Source organism: Chelonoidis abingdonii, chromosome 19 (assembly GCF_003597395.2).
Source record: "Chelonoidis abingdonii isolate Lonesome George chromosome 19, CheloAbing_2.0, whole genome shotgun sequence".
Classification (NCBI taxonomy): Eukaryota; Metazoa; Chordata; order Testudines; family Testudinidae; genus Chelonoidis; species Chelonoidis abingdonii.
Genome location: NC_133787.1, coordinates 22,491,293 through 22,511,308, shown reverse-complemented (window position 1 = coordinate 22,511,308; position 20,016 = coordinate 22,491,293). Strand labels below are relative to the sequence as shown.

The 20,016-nt window shown below is 43.0% G+C and overlaps 1 protein-coding gene across 1 annotated transcript in view; it reads left to right on the top strand.

Moving 5' to 3' along the window:
* LOC116829725 (neural-cadherin-like) overlaps positions 1 to 20,016 on the top strand; it is a 123,267-nt gene that overhangs the window by 87,890 nt on the left and 15,361 nt on the right. The window contains exons 19-26 of the mRNA XM_075073702.1: positions 764 to 857; positions 2,193 to 2,377; positions 3,129 to 3,358; positions 9,233 to 9,510; positions 10,249 to 10,463; positions 11,656 to 11,783; positions 17,967 to 18,094; positions 19,062 to 19,185. Coding sequence (XP_074929803.1) covers positions 764 to 857; positions 2,193 to 2,377; positions 3,129 to 3,358; positions 9,233 to 9,510; positions 10,249 to 10,463; positions 11,656 to 11,783; positions 17,967 to 18,094; positions 19,062 to 19,185 — 1,382 coding nt within the window. The remainder of the gene's footprint in view (positions 1 to 763; positions 858 to 2,192; positions 2,378 to 3,128; positions 3,359 to 9,232; positions 9,511 to 10,248; positions 10,464 to 11,655; positions 11,784 to 17,966; positions 18,095 to 19,061; positions 19,186 to 20,016) is intronic.

The window sequence follows — 20,016 nt, the reverse complement described above, 5'->3', positions numbered from 1 at the left end:
GTCTGTTCAGTTTCTGTTCTGCTTTGTGTGGGGTTCTTATACTCCGCTCATCACCATATTATCTGAGCACCCACATTTTGCCAGATCGCGTCTGTAACTAAACTGCACAGAGTATGGTGTTCAAAGGAGTCTTAAAGCTCACTCTCTACTCTCCTGATCACACTGCTGCTCTCTGCAGGCTCTTCTTGCTGTGTTCCAGCAGCTGTTCTACTTTGCAATAGGCCACAAGAGCCACGAGGGGCTGAAAACATAGCCAAGAATTGGACTGGCAAAGAGGCATCCTGCCAGTGTTCCCTTTTCTCCAGTCATGCCCTCTTTTCCTTGCTCAGAGAGAGCAGCTATTCTGATTCTCCTGTGGTGCAGAAGACTGGGGTAGCTGTAACGCCTTTATATGCAGATTTTGCTAGTGATGCAGTGTAAAGTGGCTTCCCCAGATTGGAACATCTGGGTCTTCAGCTTCTGGTTTAATAACTTTTTGTAAAAAAATCAGTTTATTTACTGTAGTTTTATATTCTTATTTCTTTTTACTGATTATTTGTGGGGGGGTTTCCCTCCTTTGTATAATGTCTGTGGTTTTTACCCAGCTTTCCAGGTGCATTTGGAGGTGAGCTCAGACTACAGGCTATGCATTGTTTTGGATCATAACCTTTACCAAAATCAAACAGGAATATGAAATGATAAATGTCGTAATGAATGCAGTGGAATTTAAAACCCTTTGCAAAACAAAAATTAAATGCAGATTTATTATAATTTATCTCCACAGGGAAATGGTCAACAACATTGCTTGGGGAAGTATTTGCACCAGATCAGGATGACTGGGACAATAAAACATTTCTCTCTGAAGGAAAAATGCTCAAGTGAGGATTGTATTTGTGTCAAACTGAGTAATATTTAATGTTTATGCTTCTGTAACTTTTTTACTCACCATGAGATTTCCCTATGTACATTATATGTATAAAAGCCAGGATTACCCCGTGCAACAAAGAATGGACCTCCTGAATATTCTTTTTCATTTAGATAACTAGGTTTCAGGGAATTGCTGCACACAATATTTATCTTCATCTCAAATAATGTAGGGCCACATCATGCTGTTGATTTTTAAGTAGTGCTCTCTATTACTTTTCCTAGGCATTAAGGATGTGCTTTATATTAGACCTAAAATAAAAACAGACTCCACTTTCATTGCCACCTCCGCCAAGTATTATAGTCTATTTGTATTTGATCACATAAAGGCATCCAATATGAGCAAAGAGTAGAATAACGCAAGATATCACAAGAGAAAGTGAATTTGGATGATCTCCTCCTAGAGCTAAATTCACCACTGCATAAGCACACAGTCACAACTTGTTTGAACTCTTTGTAGTTGTGTCTGTTCATGCCAGTATTGAACTGGGCCTCGAGGCCATACTAATTCATCTGCCCACAGCACAGAACGTGGGGTGTCATTGGTAGAAATGTAGTTCTGAAGTGGCTTTGTCTGTGTTTCACAAAATAAAAGCAAAACCAAGCTTTCTTTTCCCTAGAAAATGAAGATGTGAAAGCCTTAGCGAGCCCAGAGTTGTAGCTGGAGCTTCTGCCTGTCAGCAGCCATTGGGGGTACTAAACCATAAAAGGGTATTTTTCAGTAATAGTGACCTGGCCATAGTAGACCTCTATAGCCGCTCAAAACAGCCCCCTTCATCATAGCTCATGGGCATGACGCAAGACATCTCTCTTGGAACTTCTCTTTAACAGGCACCAATGTGGGACTAGACGGTTTGCTCCCTCCTCTTATCACTCCTCCCTACTCACCACTGGGACCTGTGCAGGGATATTCCTGTGTTTACTAATTCTTGTAGACTGCATGCTCTGGGTCAGGAGTAAGAAAGCTTATAGGTTTGGGAATTGCAGAAAAGCTACTCATTTTCATAAACTCTCCTCAAGCTTTTCCACAACTTCCCAGTGCAAAGTTTTTTTTTCTTTTTTAGTGCCTTTCTGAGGTTGGGCTCTGGTACCCATCAGATAGGTCAGTTGACCACGGATCCTCCATACCAACTTTCTAGGGCTTTTGTAGTCTACGAGGCCATATACCTGTGTTGCTCAGTCAGGCCCTTATATGGTAGAACATGTATGCTGAAAAAGACCAATTCAATGGTGAGGATGTTTCTGGTTTGACTTACTAGGCTTTTCATGATTTGGGACTTTACTTCTAGGTTTTTCAGATTAAATCAAAGGACTGGCTCTCTGGTAATGGTGGATAATGCTCCTCAGGGGACATACAACTTAAGAGTCAGAGTTTCAGATGGAGTCTGGCCTGATGTAATATCTACAGTTCAGATCCATGTCAAAAAGTTGGAAAATGAAGCCATACGCAATTCAGCCACTGTACGTTTGACAGGTCAGTTTTATTTGCTGTTTGAGCTTGGTTACTGCTGTATTTGAAGAGCTGTTACTTAGATGTGTTTGTAGGATAGATGCATTTGCAGTGTCTTTCTAGTGCTATTGGGCTGGGGTGAGTTGAGAGAATAACCAGAGATTTGCAGGCATTTCATTTCAGTATCAGGGCCAGTGCAACCATTTAGGTGACCTAGGCGGTCGCCTAGGGTGCTGGGATTAGGGGGACGCCATTTTCTTTGGCATCCACTGCGGCGGCTGGATCTTCGGCCGCCCTGGTGGTTGCCGGCATTTAGGTGGAGGTGGCTGGGGCTGGGGAGCATGGGGAGGACTGCCTGCAGCAAGTAAGGGGCGGGGGTGGCATGCAGGGGAACTCCCCGCCCCAGCTCACCGCTGCCCCGCCTCCTCCCTGAGCACACTGTGGCTGCTTCACTTCTCCTGCCTCCCAAGCTTGCAGTGCCAATCAGCTTAGGCGGCACAAACCTGGGAGGCGGGAGAAGTGAAGCAGTGACGGCGTGCTCAGGGTGCTTATGCTCGTAGCAGAGGTGTGCTGGGGCCGGGGGGGGGAGGTGAGCCTCAGGCCGGAGGGTGGGGGGTGGGGAGCTGCCGCAAGGGGGGCGACTCAGGGTGGAGGGTGGGAGCCTCAAGGCGGGGCTGTGGGTGGGGGGACCGCAAGGTGGAAGTTTCACCTAGGGTGCGAAACATCCTTGCACCGGCCCTGTTCAGTATACTGTACTTCTGATTCCCCAACTCAGATGTCACAGTGGAGGAGTTTATAAGGAAAGATGAACATGGGAAGAGCAGACATGACAAATTTAAGGAGTTACTGGCAGAAATCTTCTCGGCTCATCCTAGTGATATCACTATCTTCAGTATGATGAACGTTGATGGAAGACAGATAAACTTAAGATTTGCAGTTCGTGGTGGCTTTTCTTATTATAGACCAGAAAAATTGCATGGTGAAATAGCAGCATTTAAAAACAAGGTATGTGCCCTAGTTTTAATTCAGTGAACTTAACATTATGGTGGTTTGCATAGCTATAAACTAACTATACTAGCATCCTTTACGCAGACACAACCACGCTATTGAAGAGCATGCCAGGCCTACTGATTTACTTTTTGCTTCACTTGAAGTTTTGTTATACTAGTTTTTACTTTAATTTTCTTCCTCTCATCAGTCCCTTTTATATAAATTTCCATTTCAATTTGTTTGGCCACTTTTTAGTCAGGAGAGGGCAGTATCCTCCTCCGAATCATAGCACTTTGGTCAGTTCTGTGTGTGCATGTGCGTGAGTGCGTTTGTGTTTGCGTGCATATAAAAACTTTATTATTATTATTTAACATATACTTTGCAGTATTGCCCAGTGGCCAACCAAAATACACCTCTACTGTAATATAACGTGACCCGATAGAACGCGGGTTCGCATACAATACGGTAAAGCTCTGACATGCTGCTCTGAGCAGCATGTTAAGGGTGTTGGGGCAGGCCGGGGCTGAGGGGCTTGATAAGGGGCAGAGGGTCTTGGGGGCAGTCAGGGGCTCCCCCAGGGCCTGGGGGGCAGGAGCTGTGGGAGGGCACTTTTGGGGGCCCCGCAGTCCCAGAGTGGCCTGGGGGATTAGCGGGGGGCCAGGAGCAGCCCTCTCTGCTTTCCTTGCCCCGGCCCCAGCTGTGCCGTTCGGGGAGGGGACTTGGGGGAAGGGTTCGCCCCCCGCACTCACCAGCAGCGGCGGAAACGGAGCAGCCCAGCCCCAGCCCCCTCCACTCCACCAGCTCCCAGCCGCAGTGCGCTACTTCCCGCCGCAGGTGAGTACTAGGGCCATCCTTTCCCCAACCTCCCTGCACTCACCTACGGCGGGAAGCGGAGCGCCATGGCTAGGAGGTGGCAGAGTGGAGCGGGCTGGGGCCACGTTGCTCCGCTTCCCACCTCCAGTGAGTGTGGAGGACACCCTTTCCCCAATCTCCCTGCACTCACCAGCGGTGGGAAGTGGAGAAGCCCAGCCCCACCCAGCTCCACTCCACCAGCTCCCACCCATGGCACTCCGCTTCCCGCCGCAGGGGAGTGCAGGACCTTTCCCCAGCCGCCCCCCAGCGACACGGCTGGGGTTGGGGCAAGGAAAGCGGAGCAGGCTGGGGCTATGTTGCTCCACGTCCTGCCACAGGTGAGTGGGAGGAGGATCCTTTTCCCAAACTCGCCCCACTCACCGACGGTGGGAAGTGGAGTGCCATGGCTGGGAGCTGGCAGAGTGGAGCGGACTGGAGCTGGGCTGCTCTGCTTCCCGCCGCTGCTGGTGAGTGCCTGTCAGGAGGCGGGGAGGGGTGGATAGGGGTCGGAGCAGTCAGGGGACAGATGGTTGCGTAGGGGGTGGGATCCTGGGGGTGATTAGGGATGGGGGTCTCTGGAGGGGGTGGTCAGGGAACAAGGAATGGCGGGGGACAAAGCAAGTTTGATATAACGCAGTCTCACCTACAACATGATGAGATTTTTTGTCTCCAGAGGACAGCATTATATCAGGGTAGAGGTGTATTAATCTTTAAAAGGAGTAAATGGGACGACCCACGTAGTTATAGCCCTGTCAGTTTGACATCAATCCCAGGCAAAATGGTGGAGCAGCTGCTACAGGACTTGATTAATCAAGAATTAAAAGGAAGGTAATATAAGTAATGCCAATCAAGATGGGTTTATAGAAAATAGATCCAGTCTAGCTAACTTGATATTTTTATGAAATTACAAGTTTGGTTGATGATTATTGTTGATGTAATATACTTAGGCTTTTGTAAGACATTTGACTTGGTTCCGCATGACATTCTGATTACAAAACTAGGATGATAGAAAATTAAAATTAACAGGGAACATATTAAAAGGATTCAAATGGGTAACTAATAGGTCTCAAAATGTAACTGTAAATGGGGAATCATCACTGAATGGGTGTGTTTCTAGTGTGGTCCTATAGGAATTGGTTCTTGGTCCTAGGGCTTTGGAGTGGAGCCTGGAGCTGGAGTGTGGAGGAGCTCCGGAGCAGTGGAGCTGCAGGTTTTTGCTTGGAGCTGGAGCACAGCTCCAAAGCCCTGCTTGGCCCTACACTATTTAACATTTTTATCAATTACCTGATAACGTTTACAGATAACACACAAGTTGAAGAAGTGGTAAATAATGAAGATGATGATCACTAATACTGAGTCGCCATCTGGATTGCTTGGTAATATGGGCATAAGCAAACAATATGTGTTTTAATATGGCTAAATGTATACATCTAGGAACAAAGAACGTAGACCATACTTACAGGATGCGGGACCCTATCATGGAAAGCAATGTCTCTGGAAAAGATTTGGGGGTCCTGATGGATAATCTGCTGAACATGAGCTCCCGCTGTGATGCTGTGATTAAAAGAGCAAATGCAATAAACGGAGGGGGATCTCAAGCAGGAAAAGAGAAATCATTTTACTTCTGTATTTGGCACTTGTGTGACTGCTGCTGAAATGTTTTTTTTTCAGTTTTGGTGTCCAGTTTCAGAAAGATGTTGATAAATTGGAGAGGGTCCAGAGAAGAACTGTAAGAATGATAAAAGGATTAGAAACCTGCTTCATAGTGATAGATTGAAGGAGCTCAATCTATTTATTTTATAAAGAGAAGGTTAAGGGATGACTTGGTCATAATCTATAAGTACCTACATGGGGAACAAATATTTGATTATGGGCTCTTCACTCTAGCAGAGAAAGATATAAAACAATGCAATTGCCAGAAGTTGAAGCTAGACAAATTCAGATTGGAAATAAGGCACACATTTTTAACAGTGAGGATAATTAACTGGGGTTGTGGTAGATTCTCCATCACTGGCAATTTTTAAATCAAGATTGGATGTTTTTTTCTAAAAGATCTGCTCTAGGAATTATTTGGGGAAATAAATTCTATGGCCTGTGTTATACAGGGTGGGGTCAGACTCCGTGATCACAATCGTCCCTTCTGGCCTTGGTGTCTAAGAAGCCCCAGTGTGCAAGCTGCTGTACAAATACCTAGTAAATAACAGCCCCTGCTGCAAAGAGCTTCTGATCTAAAAGACAAGACACCACAGGGAGATGAGACAAAAGGGGAGGGGAGGAGAAATGGAGACATGAGGTAGTATCAATGATAATAGGTTGTGTGTAATTCTTAGCCAGTCAGGAGCAGTAATCACAGCTCGCCATCTGCCCAACTTTTATCAGACTGCAAAGTACGTAATTTTGCTGTTAAATAATAATATAGAGTATTAGAATCCTCCAAATGGCCAAGGTCACAGAATCAGAGAGGCAGATACTATTCATGCAAAATAATTGCTGCTTCTCTTGCATATTTATAGAGCAATTACAATGATAATATGGAAAGTTACATTGATTTCAAATAGACTGCTTCATAATACATAGTGGGATGATTCATCATACTGATAACAAGAGGATAATTTTTGCTTCACATATTTTACTGAAGAAATGGCATTTCTATTAATTATTTATCACCTTTCAGAGTTTAATGAATCGCTCTAATGAGTTATCACCAATCTTCTATACTTACAGAAACAAAACATAAATATAGAATTCCTCCATTATCTTTTGTAGATATGTTTCAGTTAACGATAAACACAGAAAATTGGCAATTAGCACTAGAATTATTCATTAAAATTTTAAATAAATGATGAAATGTATTTATTTGTTGCACTTCTTGGGATATGGCTTCATGTTAACTGTTCTTAGTGCACAACAAAAGACATCCATCCCAGTAGTTTTAAGGAATCATAATTGTCTGTATGCGCCATGTTTTTCTGTAATAGTATTGCGAAACTGTCTGAATCTTTTTAATACAGAATCCCCACTTACAGCATACCCCATAGCTGCATTGGCAGGATACATTATGTCATTGTGTGATATATTTCTACTTCTTTTTCAATATATGTCATGATATTTATGAGGATGTATTGAAGATTAGTCATAAGGGTCGAGATTCTTAAAAGGATAGTGGATTGAAATAAAGGCACCAGTAAAATGGAAAGAGAAGAAAAGAATGGAAGGTTTTTAAATTTGTTTTTGGCCATTAGAGTTTATTTAAAAAAAAATTCACAAATTGTACCACTAAAAGTAACAGCTTATTACACATATAAAATTAAGCCCTAAGTCTGAGCTCACACTAGTTTTACATTGGTGAATTCTGTTAACTTCATGGAGTTACTCCTGATTTACACCATTGTGAGGATCGAAGAAAGCCCTTAGTGTCCAGGTTCTGACACTATGGTCCAAACCCTGAAGCTTTTCATGCACCCATGGAAAGTTCAAAACCTCTAATTCAGTATCCAAACTCTGCCTCTGGTCAGCCCAATAAGTTAAATTTTCAGACACCTTTGTGCTTTTTGCCATGCTGCCCCTCATGCCTGGAACAAAATCCCTGTAAACATCCACAAAACTAACTTTTTATCGTCCTTCAAAACCCTCCTTGAAACTCTCCTTTGCCAATCATATTGTGTCTGTTTCTTTGTGCTCCCCCATTAGCTATATGCATCTGTTGTCTTTTATCTTACATTGTAAGCTCTTTGGGATAGGGATGGGGGTTTTTGTTCTGTGTCTGTACAGTGCCTAGCACAATGGAGTCCTGGGCCATCACTAGGGCTCTTTGATGTTACATTAATACAAATAAATAACAATAATGATTGTTTGGGAGATACATGATCCAGTGCATAGCAAGCTAGATGAGAGGCAGGAGAGCTGGGTTATTCCCAGCTTTGCCGTTACCAGCTGTGTAACCTCAGGCAAATCTCCTTATTTCTCTGCACCTCTGTTTGCCACCAACCCTTTGCCTGTCTTGTCAATTTAGAGAGTAAGTCTTTAGGTCACAATCTGTGTTGTGTAGTGTCGATACAATAGGGTCCCAATCTCAGTTTTGGCTTCTATGTGGAAGCCTCTCTAGGATACTGTACTTTAGAATGCCTTTTGATACTGAATTAGAGGTTTTGACCTTTCCATAGATGCATGAAAAGCTTCAGGATTTGGACACTGAGAGCTTTGTTCCACCCTCATAATGATGCAAAACAGGAATAACTCCATGAAGTCATGTAATCCAGATAATAAACACATAAATGACAAATGAAATCCTGTGCAGAGAGATCCCACAATACCCTGCGCACTGTGAAGATCATGGCATCTTCTTGTAGATATGGCAGCAGGTAAATGGAGATGTGGTGGAGGTGTGTCAGCGACTCTGAACACAATTAGGATACACATGTCCGAAAACTTGCCAATGTAACAAGCCATGTTCACTACTTTGCTGGGTACTCAGCAATCCTGAATGCAGTTCAATTGTGCATGTGCCTTGGTCAGGCCATGCTTCTGTATTGGGGGAGTGAACTTACGATTTACAATATCTGGGCATAACAGGGTGAGCAGAAAACTTAACTTGGAATTTTCTTGCTGGTTGTGACCAGATTGTGCTTGGCCCTTTATGTGTGTGCAAGGGTGGAGACACGGGTGCCTTATGCTGCCCTAAGATTGTAGGCACAATCCCAGCCCCTGCACTCTGGTCTCTGCCAGTCTAGCACTCTCTGGTGCCTTAGAAATATTATTAACCATCCAGAACAGCTATAATAAGTTGGCTGTCAGTGATAGCAATTATTGAGTTCCAGGAATTACTACTACTCTAAACTTTCACACACACTGAATACATATAATTTCCTTTAAATCACTTTGGTTGCTCACAAAGTCTAGGCCATTAATGACCAATTTTCATGTAATTAAAGTATTCCATAAAGTTTATGATTGCATGGATTTTCAGAACTGAAGGAACAAATGAAAACATTCCATTAGGGACAGACTGGTGATTTGTTAAACTGCGTTTCGTCTTAGATCCAAACAGCTTTAAAAGTGAACATTTCACAGATTGATGTAGACGAGTGTGGGACAATAGACTGTCATGGTGGCAGCGGTTGTACAAACTACTTCACAGTGAGTGACATCCCAACAGTGATGGATGCTGGGAATGTGTCATTTGTCTCTGTAACAATCACCATCAGCGCAGTCTGCACCTGTTCAGCTAGAGATCGAGTTCATCAGTCTTGTGCCTCCTACCCCCGAAGCCCATGTCTCAATGGTGGGACGTGTATTGATACTCTTAATGGTTACAGGTGAGGAAACTTGTACTGCAGCTTTTCTTGCTGTCTCTTTTATTTCTTTTTTTAAAATGTCAAATGTAGTTAACAGGATACAGGACTAGAAAAGTGATGGATGCACCTTCAGATCTGTATTAAACGGTACATTTCAAATTGAGGGAAATCCAGAAAAGTGATACATGTGCAGAACTTTACACTTAATAATAAAAACAGTTCTTTAATTGAGGGCCTGATCTTGGTCCTGCAGTCTTGAAGGCATTGAAAGTATAGTCTGAATAAGGACTGTCGAGATAAGGCCCTAAATGGAAACCAATGAAAAAACACAAATGCCTTAGTGGTGTTAACTCCTCTCTCCATGCTGTTCTTCACGATTTGGTATAATTTTGTGAATGTATGTTATGATGATTAAAGATTCCACAGCTCCATCACTTTTTAGTGCTCCTTTCCTGGTTTCAAGATTTAATTCCCAATTAATCTTTTAGAATTTTCATAGGATTCTCATGGGATTTCTTCCGTGGGTAAGGTCACTATGAAAACAGTAAGAAATGTTTATGTTGAAAAGCTTTTCAAAAAGAGTCAAGATGACTGAGGATATTTGTTACTGGATGCAGACATTTTAACTTTTAGATCACTGATTCATATCCAGCCCAGTTCGGTAGACTAACTAAAAGTAAATGTTTTGATGATAGTATTTTTATTTTATCTATTCATTTATTTATTTTGCTTTAGCCTTCCTTTGATTTGCTCTTTCAGATGTCATTGTTCTACTTCATTTCATGGACCTGACTGCCAGCAGACTAAGCACAGTTTCCATGGAAATGGATATGCATGGTTTCGACCCATCAGGCCTTGTTTTGAGAGCTTACTATCCCTAGAGTTTATTACTGAGGTTCCAGATGGGCTTTTACTATACAGTGGTCCTTTATCAGATCCAGAGCCTGGGAGTACAGAGAACTTCATGGCAATAGGTACTTGTGCAACGTACAGAGGACATAACTAAATGCTTTGTAGGGGCTTGAAGGAAGGATTCTCTAAGAATTGATGTTGCATGTATAATATAGTAATTATAGTGTGAATTCTTACTTCAGTCTGATGGATTCATATAAAGTTTGTCTCTTGAGTGCAAGACTCTAGAAAAATTAGGAAAAAAGTGTCTTGAAAGATACTTTAGCAGTACATTTTTCTTTGACATTGTGGGTATTGTTTAGTTTACGCTAATGGTTCTGAGCCCATCCTGGAGCTAAAGAAATCAAAGTGAAACAGAACAGACAGATTGGCAAAGAAAAAAAAATAATCCCACAAAGAAACATCTATTGCTTTAAAGGAGTTCAGATACTTTTAAGACAGGTATTACATGATTAATGCAGTCTGAGTTGCATGTTATTTTATGTGGTTTGTGAAGACAGAAATTTACTTCTTAAAATTCTTTCAGTCTCAAGACATTTTTGAAACATGTTTTCTTTAACAGACTATGACTTGATGGATGAATCCAGTCCCACAGCTCCATCAAAGCCATATATGCAGTGGTTTAAAGTTGTCTGTAAATCTGATTTTTTTTTTAATTGTTGCTCCATTATTTTCAGTGAGTTAGTGAAAGAAGATGTGTGCAGAATTGTGTATATTTTAAATTGACCTAAATATTGGGATAGTGATCTATGACCTGATTTTAACGTTGCTTCTGTGAGGTTAAATTTGTATTTACTTATTAATTTGGGCAGGGCTTGAGAGAGAGCATCCCTATATGCATGCCTGTAATGAGTATTAATTTTTACTTTAGAACATAATATGGTATTAGTGCATTAGTAAAGAATACATTTCAATGTTTGGTTTAGAGCCTGATCATGAAAAAAGTTTAGTGCCACGTATTTTCTCTGCACAGTTCAGGCAGCAGATTCCACGTACAATTAATTAACAAAGAGTTAGCATACTCATTAATACAATTATAAATAACAAGACCAACAGGCAATAACTTCTCCTGCATAACACTGGCTACAGAATTTGACTACATAATTCCTTCACTGAGCCCAGTAACTTATGGTTCACAATAATCGTTAAACTAATCAAGTCAATACATATATCAAAATAGCAAAAGTGGAAAAATATATTTGCAGCTAGATTTTTTAAAAAATGTAACTTTAATTTTTCTTGTTGGCCTTTTAGAACTTTCCAGTGGCATTCCTATGTTGAAAATTAACCATGGTGCAGGCACTGAGACGCTGCATTTCCCAAGTCACTTGAACTTGACTGACAAAAGATGGCATCGGCTTGAAGTCAGAACTAATGGTCAGGTCAGATACTTGTTTTCCACTTTATGGTTTTGTTACTTCCAGTTAGTTCTTGCATACATTCAGAATTAGGAAGGTATAAAAAGAGAGACTGGAAAATTGTGTGTTTCATTCCATACGTATCTGTAGACCTGATGCACAATGTGAATATTGGGAGGATAGCACTATGAATTGCATAATCTATCCTTCTGCAGCTCCACATCTCCCACAATTCTGTTACATATGGGCCAGCAGTTCTCAAACTGTGGGTCGGGATCACCAGGGCCAGCATTAGACTTGCTGGAACCAGGGGCTGAAGCTGAAGCCCGAGCTCCACGCTGACCTGGGGTGGCAGACTCAGGCTGCAGTGTCCTTTCCCCCCACTGGGGGCAGCATGACTCGAGCTGCAGCCCCCTCTCCCCCTACTTGAGGTGGCAGGCTTGGCTCCGTGCCCCCTCCCCTTACCCCCACGCCGGGGCCATGTAGTAACTTTGTTGTCAGAAGGGCACATGGTGCAATGAAGTTTGAGAACTGCTGGTATGGGCTATTTCCCTCCTGTCTGCAGTTTCCAGAAGCAGTTCAAAACTGTGGCATAGCCCGTGCTAGCCATGCTGATGCTTCCTTCTCCAGCTTTATGGTTCTGCCAGATCTGCCTCTTCAGCAACATCAAGTAACAGTTCACTTGTATTTTATCTGTTTAGGAGCTTTGGGGGGGATTAGCAAGCAGTCTTTCTCTCTCTCTCCTGGATTGGGTATTGACCAGTGGGTTGGTTTCAGGTACCTGGTATCTCCTTCCCAGCCTCCTCTGCCACCTCCCCCCCCCCAGGCATGGCACAGCTGTTGTGCAAACACTGAGCTAAATCAAATTAGTGTCTTATTTGTGAGTCAGCTTTTACAGGCCCTTTGGAGGGCAAATTGTGCCCTGCCTGTTCTCAGCCAGCTGATACTTGCATTGCTAGGGCACAGAGTTCTGAGTTGGACAGGCATGCTGAGTCCCCTTGGCTCAAGAAGCCAAGACTCCAATACAGAAATGACCAATCTGGAGATGAAGAGCAGAACAAAGAGAGACTCCAAAGAAGAAAAAGGAGGATTTAATCCAACAAGCCCAAGGGATAAGGCCTGGGACAGAACAGGAATGGAGGGGAAGGAAAGCCTTTAAGGGGCTCCAGTTCCCGTCCCAAGTCCTAAAATGGGTCATAAGTTCCTTGGAGAGAGAAGTAGGGCTCCTACTCAGGCTTCTTTCTTCTCAAGTCTCTTGAATCAGGGAACTCTGACTATTGAACCCCATCCTCTGGGAAGGAGGAGTGGGGCCTCAAGGGGAAGGACACTGAGGGGGAGAAATCTAGAGAGCTCAAGGCGCTGCATAAAGCAAACTTCTAACGCCCTGGCCACAGCTGGATGACAACACCTGCAAAGAGGCCCAAAAGGCTAAAAAAATCCAAAAAGAAAAAGGTATTAAAAAACCTAAGAGAGATGCATCCTCTGACTCTAACATGAACACCTTTTCTGCTGAGAAAGGGAAGATTTCAGATTCAGGCTCAGAGCTGGACATGGAAAAATGCAGCAAAGGTTTTTTCCTCTGAAATGGATCTACAAACTCAGAAACAGACAAAAATGCTCCTTTTGTCCATTTTCCTCATGAAGGTACCAGAGGAAAGACATCAGCTATATCAGTGGAAAATCCTGGAACCAGGGATTGAGTGGAAAATTCATAGGATTCACCACCTCTGAGAGCCCACTATGACAACAAAGATGCCTCCACCAAGACCTGAATCCAGGAGGCAGAATTTCCCACTTCTTAGACGAACAGTCTCAATCAAACACAGACAAGTGGGTAAGAGAGATGTTGAGTTGCCAACACTCCCTCAAACTAAGGGTCCCACTCCAACCCTCCTTCATCCAATTCTCCATCTTAGGTGACCCAATCAAACCCAAGTTGGTGTTAAATGAAATCTCTTGTCTCCTGGACATAGCAGCACTAGAAAGAGTTTCCTCAGAAGACAGATTCTTAAGACTATGCTCCATTTTCTTCATTGTCCAGAGGTATACAGGGGAGTCACAGCAGTCCTGGATTTCAAGCGGCTTACCACTAGATGAAGAAAATGAGATTTCAGATAGAGACCCTAGCTTTACAGTAGCATCCCAGCCCCAAAGGGATTTTCTCGCTTCTGTGAACCTAACAGATGCATATCTCCACATTCCCATACAGCCATGCTACCACAGACTGCTGAGATTTGAATACAGCATGATCCACTAGCAGTATCAAATGCTTTTGTCATCTCCCACAGTCTTCGTCAAGATGCTAGTGATCATAATAGCCAGAGTAAGGTCTGAGAGTACTTACCTGTATCCCTTCCTGGATGACATTTTGATCAGATCTCTGACCCAAGCAGTGATGCACATTCAGGGGCGGCTCCAGGCCCCAGCACGCCAAGGGCGTGCTTGGGGCAGCAAGCTGTGGGGGGAGCTCTGCCGGCGTCACGAGGGCGGCAGGCAGGCTGCCTTCCGCGGGTTGCCTGCGGAGGGTCCGCTGGTCTCACAGCTTCGGTGGACCTCCCGCAGCGTTGGGACTTTCAAAGCCGTGGGACAGCAGACCCTCTGCAGGCAAGCCGCCGAAGGCAGCCTGCCTGCCGTGCTTGGGGCGGCAAAATGCCTAGAGCCGCCCCGTGCACAGTTCCACAGTCCAGATGCTGGGTCTGCTTCAAGCACACAGATTTGTGATAAACACCAAGAAGAGCTTCTTTACTCTCACCACATAGATAGTTCACCTGGGAGTGGATATAGACATTATAGCAAAAATCTACCCATCATTGGTTAGATTCTACAAGATCTAGAACCTGATAACCATGTTGGTAAAGTGGGCAAGGCTGACCATAGCTCAATGTCTAGTTAATTGGCCTCCTGGCTTCATGTATAGGAATCATCCTGTGGGCAAAGTTCTATATCAGGTGCCTCCAGGCCTCTCCCCTGAAAGTATGGAATCATTCACCGGAACACATGCAAGATCAGGTACTGGTTCTGAACTTGGTGCTCATCTCTCTTTACAATGGTGGACAATCCCATAGAACATCCCCAAGTGTCTTCCTAGATGCATGCCAGACCCACAGGCAACCGATGCCAGCCTGACAGGATCTGGGGCATTTGACAGTGCCACGTGCCTGGAACCCCTGGGAAGGGAACCATAATATCAGCCTATTGGAGCTCAGAGCTGACAAGATGAGCTCAACGGAAGTTCCAGAACTACCTAGACAGCAAACTTGTTCTGGTCCAATTAGACAACATGGTCACTATGGTGTATTTCAACAACCAAGGGGAATGAGAAGTTTAACTCAGCATGCAAAAGCAATGGAGACAGGACCCTCTTTTCCATAAGAGCAATACACGTAAAAGGAAAGCTGAACCAAAAGGCTGGTTCTGAGTCAGCAACTCAGAATGATGTCTGAATCAGGGAAGCGACCCCAAATCCCTGGGGATGGATACGTAGATGGTCACTAGGCCTGCTATACACATTTCCACTCTTTCCACTTCTAGGAAAAGTGATCTCAAAAATAAGGCAAGGAGAAACAAAAGTGAAAGTGTTAGCTCTGCACTGGCAAAAGAGACTATGGTTCTCCAATCTGATAGAACTGAAATTAGAACCACCATTGCCGCTACCAGTGAGACTAGACATCCTTTACCAAGACCAATCCTCCATCCAGGCCCAGTCTATCTACAGCTGACAGTCTGGCTATTGAGAGAAAGCATTAACTTCATTAGGACTGTTTTCCAAAGTGATTGGAACTCTGTTCTCCTACAGGTAAGCTTCAACTAGCTGCCTGTAGATGCAAGCCATGTATTTCATGCCCTGCATGCCCGACTCTGCATTGTCCGACTGACCGCCATTGGGCTGGATCTGGACTGTGGGATGATTCCATGTGACCCCCATGGAGGATGCTCCGCACAGTATGAACTGACATGCACCTCATGAGGTCATACTGCATGGAGGACACCATTTTGGACCACATAAGGCATGCAAGTGACTTGTTTCATGCCTTACTAAAACTGTTGTGACTTGCCACTGTTAAACACTAAAGGCTTACTACTCTATGTGGACAAGGTTTAGCTCATTGTGTCAAAAACAGCACAAATCTCAAGGATTCTGATATTGCAGTTATCCCATACGTAGCAGAATTATGAGAGGCACTCAGCTGCAGAATGTTGAATTTCTTACTTGATAATTACCTTTCTGCGAGCAGTGTCTCACGCACTTCTAAGCTCCCTGATTGGCTTCCTAGCCAAGGGACAATATTTAATTTTGAGAGCTATGCTTGTAGGCTATAGCCTACTGTACATAGTTTACTTGTTCACATTGATATTGTTACTAATCACAGCTTTAGAATAAATCATCTGGCAGCAAGCTGGAGAAGGGAGAGTGGCTAGCATGAGCTGTGCAACAGCTTGGAACTGCCTCCGGAAACTGCAGACAGGAGGGAATAGTCCATATGTATCAGAGTTGTGGGAGATTCTGCTAGCAGAAAGGAAATTATCTGGTAAGACATTTATTGATCTTATACATTTGCACAGTTTACGGTCAGATATTTTTAAAAAGTAGGCACACAAATACATGCAATTTGTACATGCAATTTTGACCTTAATTTTCACAAATATTTAACATCTTTGTATTCTCAGCTCAGTTAAATGTGTGCACAAATTTGCCAAATTATCTTTGCAAATGCAATTATCCATTTTGTGAGTGTGACTGTTGTAATCAAATGCACAAGTTAAATGCACAGTTGCATGCCCATTTTTTCCTGTTATTATATATTGCCTTTGGTTGCAATATAGAAAATCACACAGAAAATGGCAAAACCCTGTAATGATCAGGACACACAGACAAATGAACACAAGACATAGTGGATGGATTTTAAACAGTTGGGCACAACTTTATATATTTAACACTGGGGAGGGGCATCCCTGCTCTCTTATCTGAGTTCAGGACTCCCACCATACAACTAGTAATTTGAGGTAGACCCACCTGTGCCTTCCCCTAGGGCTCAATTCACTTCTGAATCCTCATCTACCCCTACATATGGGGGGTAGAGATTACCAGGACCTCAGTCATCAAAGACTTCAGATCTCCCCTTTTTTCCATAGTCAAAAGGACCACCAATGCAATGCTTCTGGATATTTGCTTCTGGAAGCCTGGTCCTTTTTAGCCTTATCTATGCTGGCCACTGAGGACACCACCAATTAGTATAACATTTAGGGTCATGTTCTGACCTACACTGCTTGGTAGCAATTTCTAGGGTTGCCAGGTTTGTTTAGATGGATTCCTGGCGGTTTCATGACATAATTTTAAATTAAAGATTAACCTTTAATTCCTGGAGACTCCAGGACAATCCTGGAGAGTTGGCAATCACAGCGATATCCTGCCTGGCTCCAGTCCCTAAGGTCATGGAGCCAAATGTCTGCCCCCACATCAAGAGAGGAACTCTGTCACCCCTAAAAAGCTTGGGCCTTGTATATTGGATGTCTCTGTGTGTGATCTGTGAGCCACCTACTCTGAAAATTAAACTAGCCAGTTCCCAGTTAACATTTTTCAGGCCCTGTTTGATGTGGGCTGACTTGACAGCTTCCTGCCAAACTCGCCTTTCAAGCATCCTTGATCAAACTGGTCTTGTGTGTGGCCTCCACTCTCTAATCAATTCCACATCCTTCTGGATGCTCATTCTTAAATTCAATCTGGTGCAAGCCCCAAGATCATTTACACCAAAGTCAAAAATCAGGACGTTTGCTGCCTGTTGTCCGGCCATCGTCAAGTGAGAAGGAGCATGAGCTGATCGGCCATATCATCACAGGCATACAGATTCAGCCTTGAATCTCAGTTGTAATCCACCTGCTGACCTAGTCACCATCTCACTGGCCCAATGCGCAATAGAGAGCCTACAGATCCAGACAGACATTGACCCTCCTCACGATGTCTCCTGCAATCACAAATGACAAGGTTAGCATGGGCCCCTGGCATGGCCCAGAGACCTACTTGTTGGGTGTATATAGGTTCTGTAACACTCCGATTTTCAGCGCCCACTTGCCCAGACATGCTATTTGCATAGTGCAAGGGAGAGGGAAACGGCTAAAACTTGAGTACAACGTTTGAAGCAGTTCAATGAAGCACAGTGTAATTCTTTGTTTTATGGTATGACAGTAGCCTTCTATGTTTTGGTGCAGGATGTTCGATTCACTTTGGATCGTTGCAGTGCAGCAGTTGTTTCAGAGATAGAGGGAGTAGGTAAATGGTTGTCAACTGAAGACCGCACAAACTGTGAGGTCATGGGGACTATTCCACAAAGAGGAAGGTAACTGTGCGCTTCTGGAGATTAACTGAAAAATAATTTAATATCTTTGAACATCTGATTTATCAAGATGAAAGCAGGGTGGTTAATGCTTCAGAAGACATCTGTGCATTTCTACAGTGTCTTCTATCCAAGGATCTCAAAGTGCTATACAAACATTAGTAAACTAACCTACCTCAGAGGTTGTGATAGGTCATATAGATCAAGTGTGTAGTAGATCTAGGAACAGAATCCATATCTCTTGGTCCATAGTACTATGCCTTTACCACAGGATTATTTTCCTCACTCAACAGATGCTCCTTAATTATTAAGCAATTATTGGACCTACTACTGTAAACCTTACTAATTAATTTGTTCCATTGACTTAAACGGAGCAGGGTTGGACCCCAACTAGATCAGATATTATTTGCTCAATACTGTAAATCTTGTAAACTCTCAACTGAAACTAGTAACAAACATAAATGTGTAAGGGCAGATTTAGCTGTCAATTACACAAGTGTAAATCTGGAGTAATTCCAGCCCTATACTTCTGTGATTTTATGACTTCAGGAGGGTTACCTTAATGGTGCCAATCTATATAATTGAGAATAATTTGTAATCCTGAAGTCTGATTCCTAGATTGCAACATGCACATTCCTTGCTTAGTCACATGTCTATTTAGAGTGGGATTTTTCAGAAGTGCTCACCATCTTAAAAATCCCACCACTTCAGTGCTAAGCTTGAAAATTCCATATGTAAACCTTAGGGTCAAATTCTCTGCTGGGTGACTCCATTGTTTTCAGTGGATTTACACTAGCAGAGAATTTGGTTCTTAGTTTTTCTTATCCTTGTAGAAAGTTTCCATTCCTCAGTTTATTCCTTGGAAATGCAGGAGTGGTGCTATTTATCTTCCCTGTACTGTAGTGGATGTATTTTAAGGTAAAACAGGCCTATTCATATTCATTTTTATTATGCATCTCACTGTTCAAAGGTATTTGGATGTGATCCAAGTTCTTCAGCTGGGTGGTGTAAAAGAATCAATTCCATATTCATACCCTCAGTTACAGCACAAGCATTTTACTGGCTGCCTGCGCAATGTCATCTTGGATACTCAGGTAAGAGAGGATATTTCATGATTTTTGCATTTGTAAAGATGTATCACTTTTGGGTCTAGAGTTTTAGGAATTTTGTCTGAGAAATTCGATATGTATTCTGAAGATGTAGGCACTCTTCTGGTTCTCATTAGTAATGGACTGGTCCCATAAGGGTTTAGCAGCTCCCTGCAGGATTGGCCCTGTAATGTATCTCTTATTTTCAATGAGTTGCCCACCTGCTTATTTTTTTACCTTTTTTTTGAGCAATTGTTATATGTTCAACGGCAGAAATGTCCATGTACAAGATGTTGTTGTTTACATTGACTAGCAAATAGAGAACTTACTGGTAAGGTCCTAGGCTGATGAGTCATTTCAAATAATGCTAAATTATGGGAAAGTAGTTATCATTAGGAGGACACTTGAGTAGGCTGTAACCTCCACAAATCGCCATAAAGGTGATCTTCATAGCGTTGCTAAGCAAAATGATGTAGATGAATAAATTTGTTACCATATATAAAGCAATAGAACATACCATTTATGGGTTTAATGACAGTTGGCATTTCTGATTCAAACTGAAGAGATGTGTTGTCATTTGTGTTTCTCTGGCAATGTGGGAGTCCAGTGGGAAACAGCAAAATGCAGTTTCCAGTCTGTTGTAATGTTGGTTGGTTAGAAGAAACTTTAGAGGCACACATCATGGCTTCAGATACACATGTGCAGCTGCCACTAAAGTAAACCATCACTTGGTTTTTTTTCTATTAAATGTCAGATTCAACTCAGCTTATATCAGGCACAATGGTATTGTTTTTTGTTGGGTTTTTTTGGCATGGCTTGTATAATTAACATAAAACT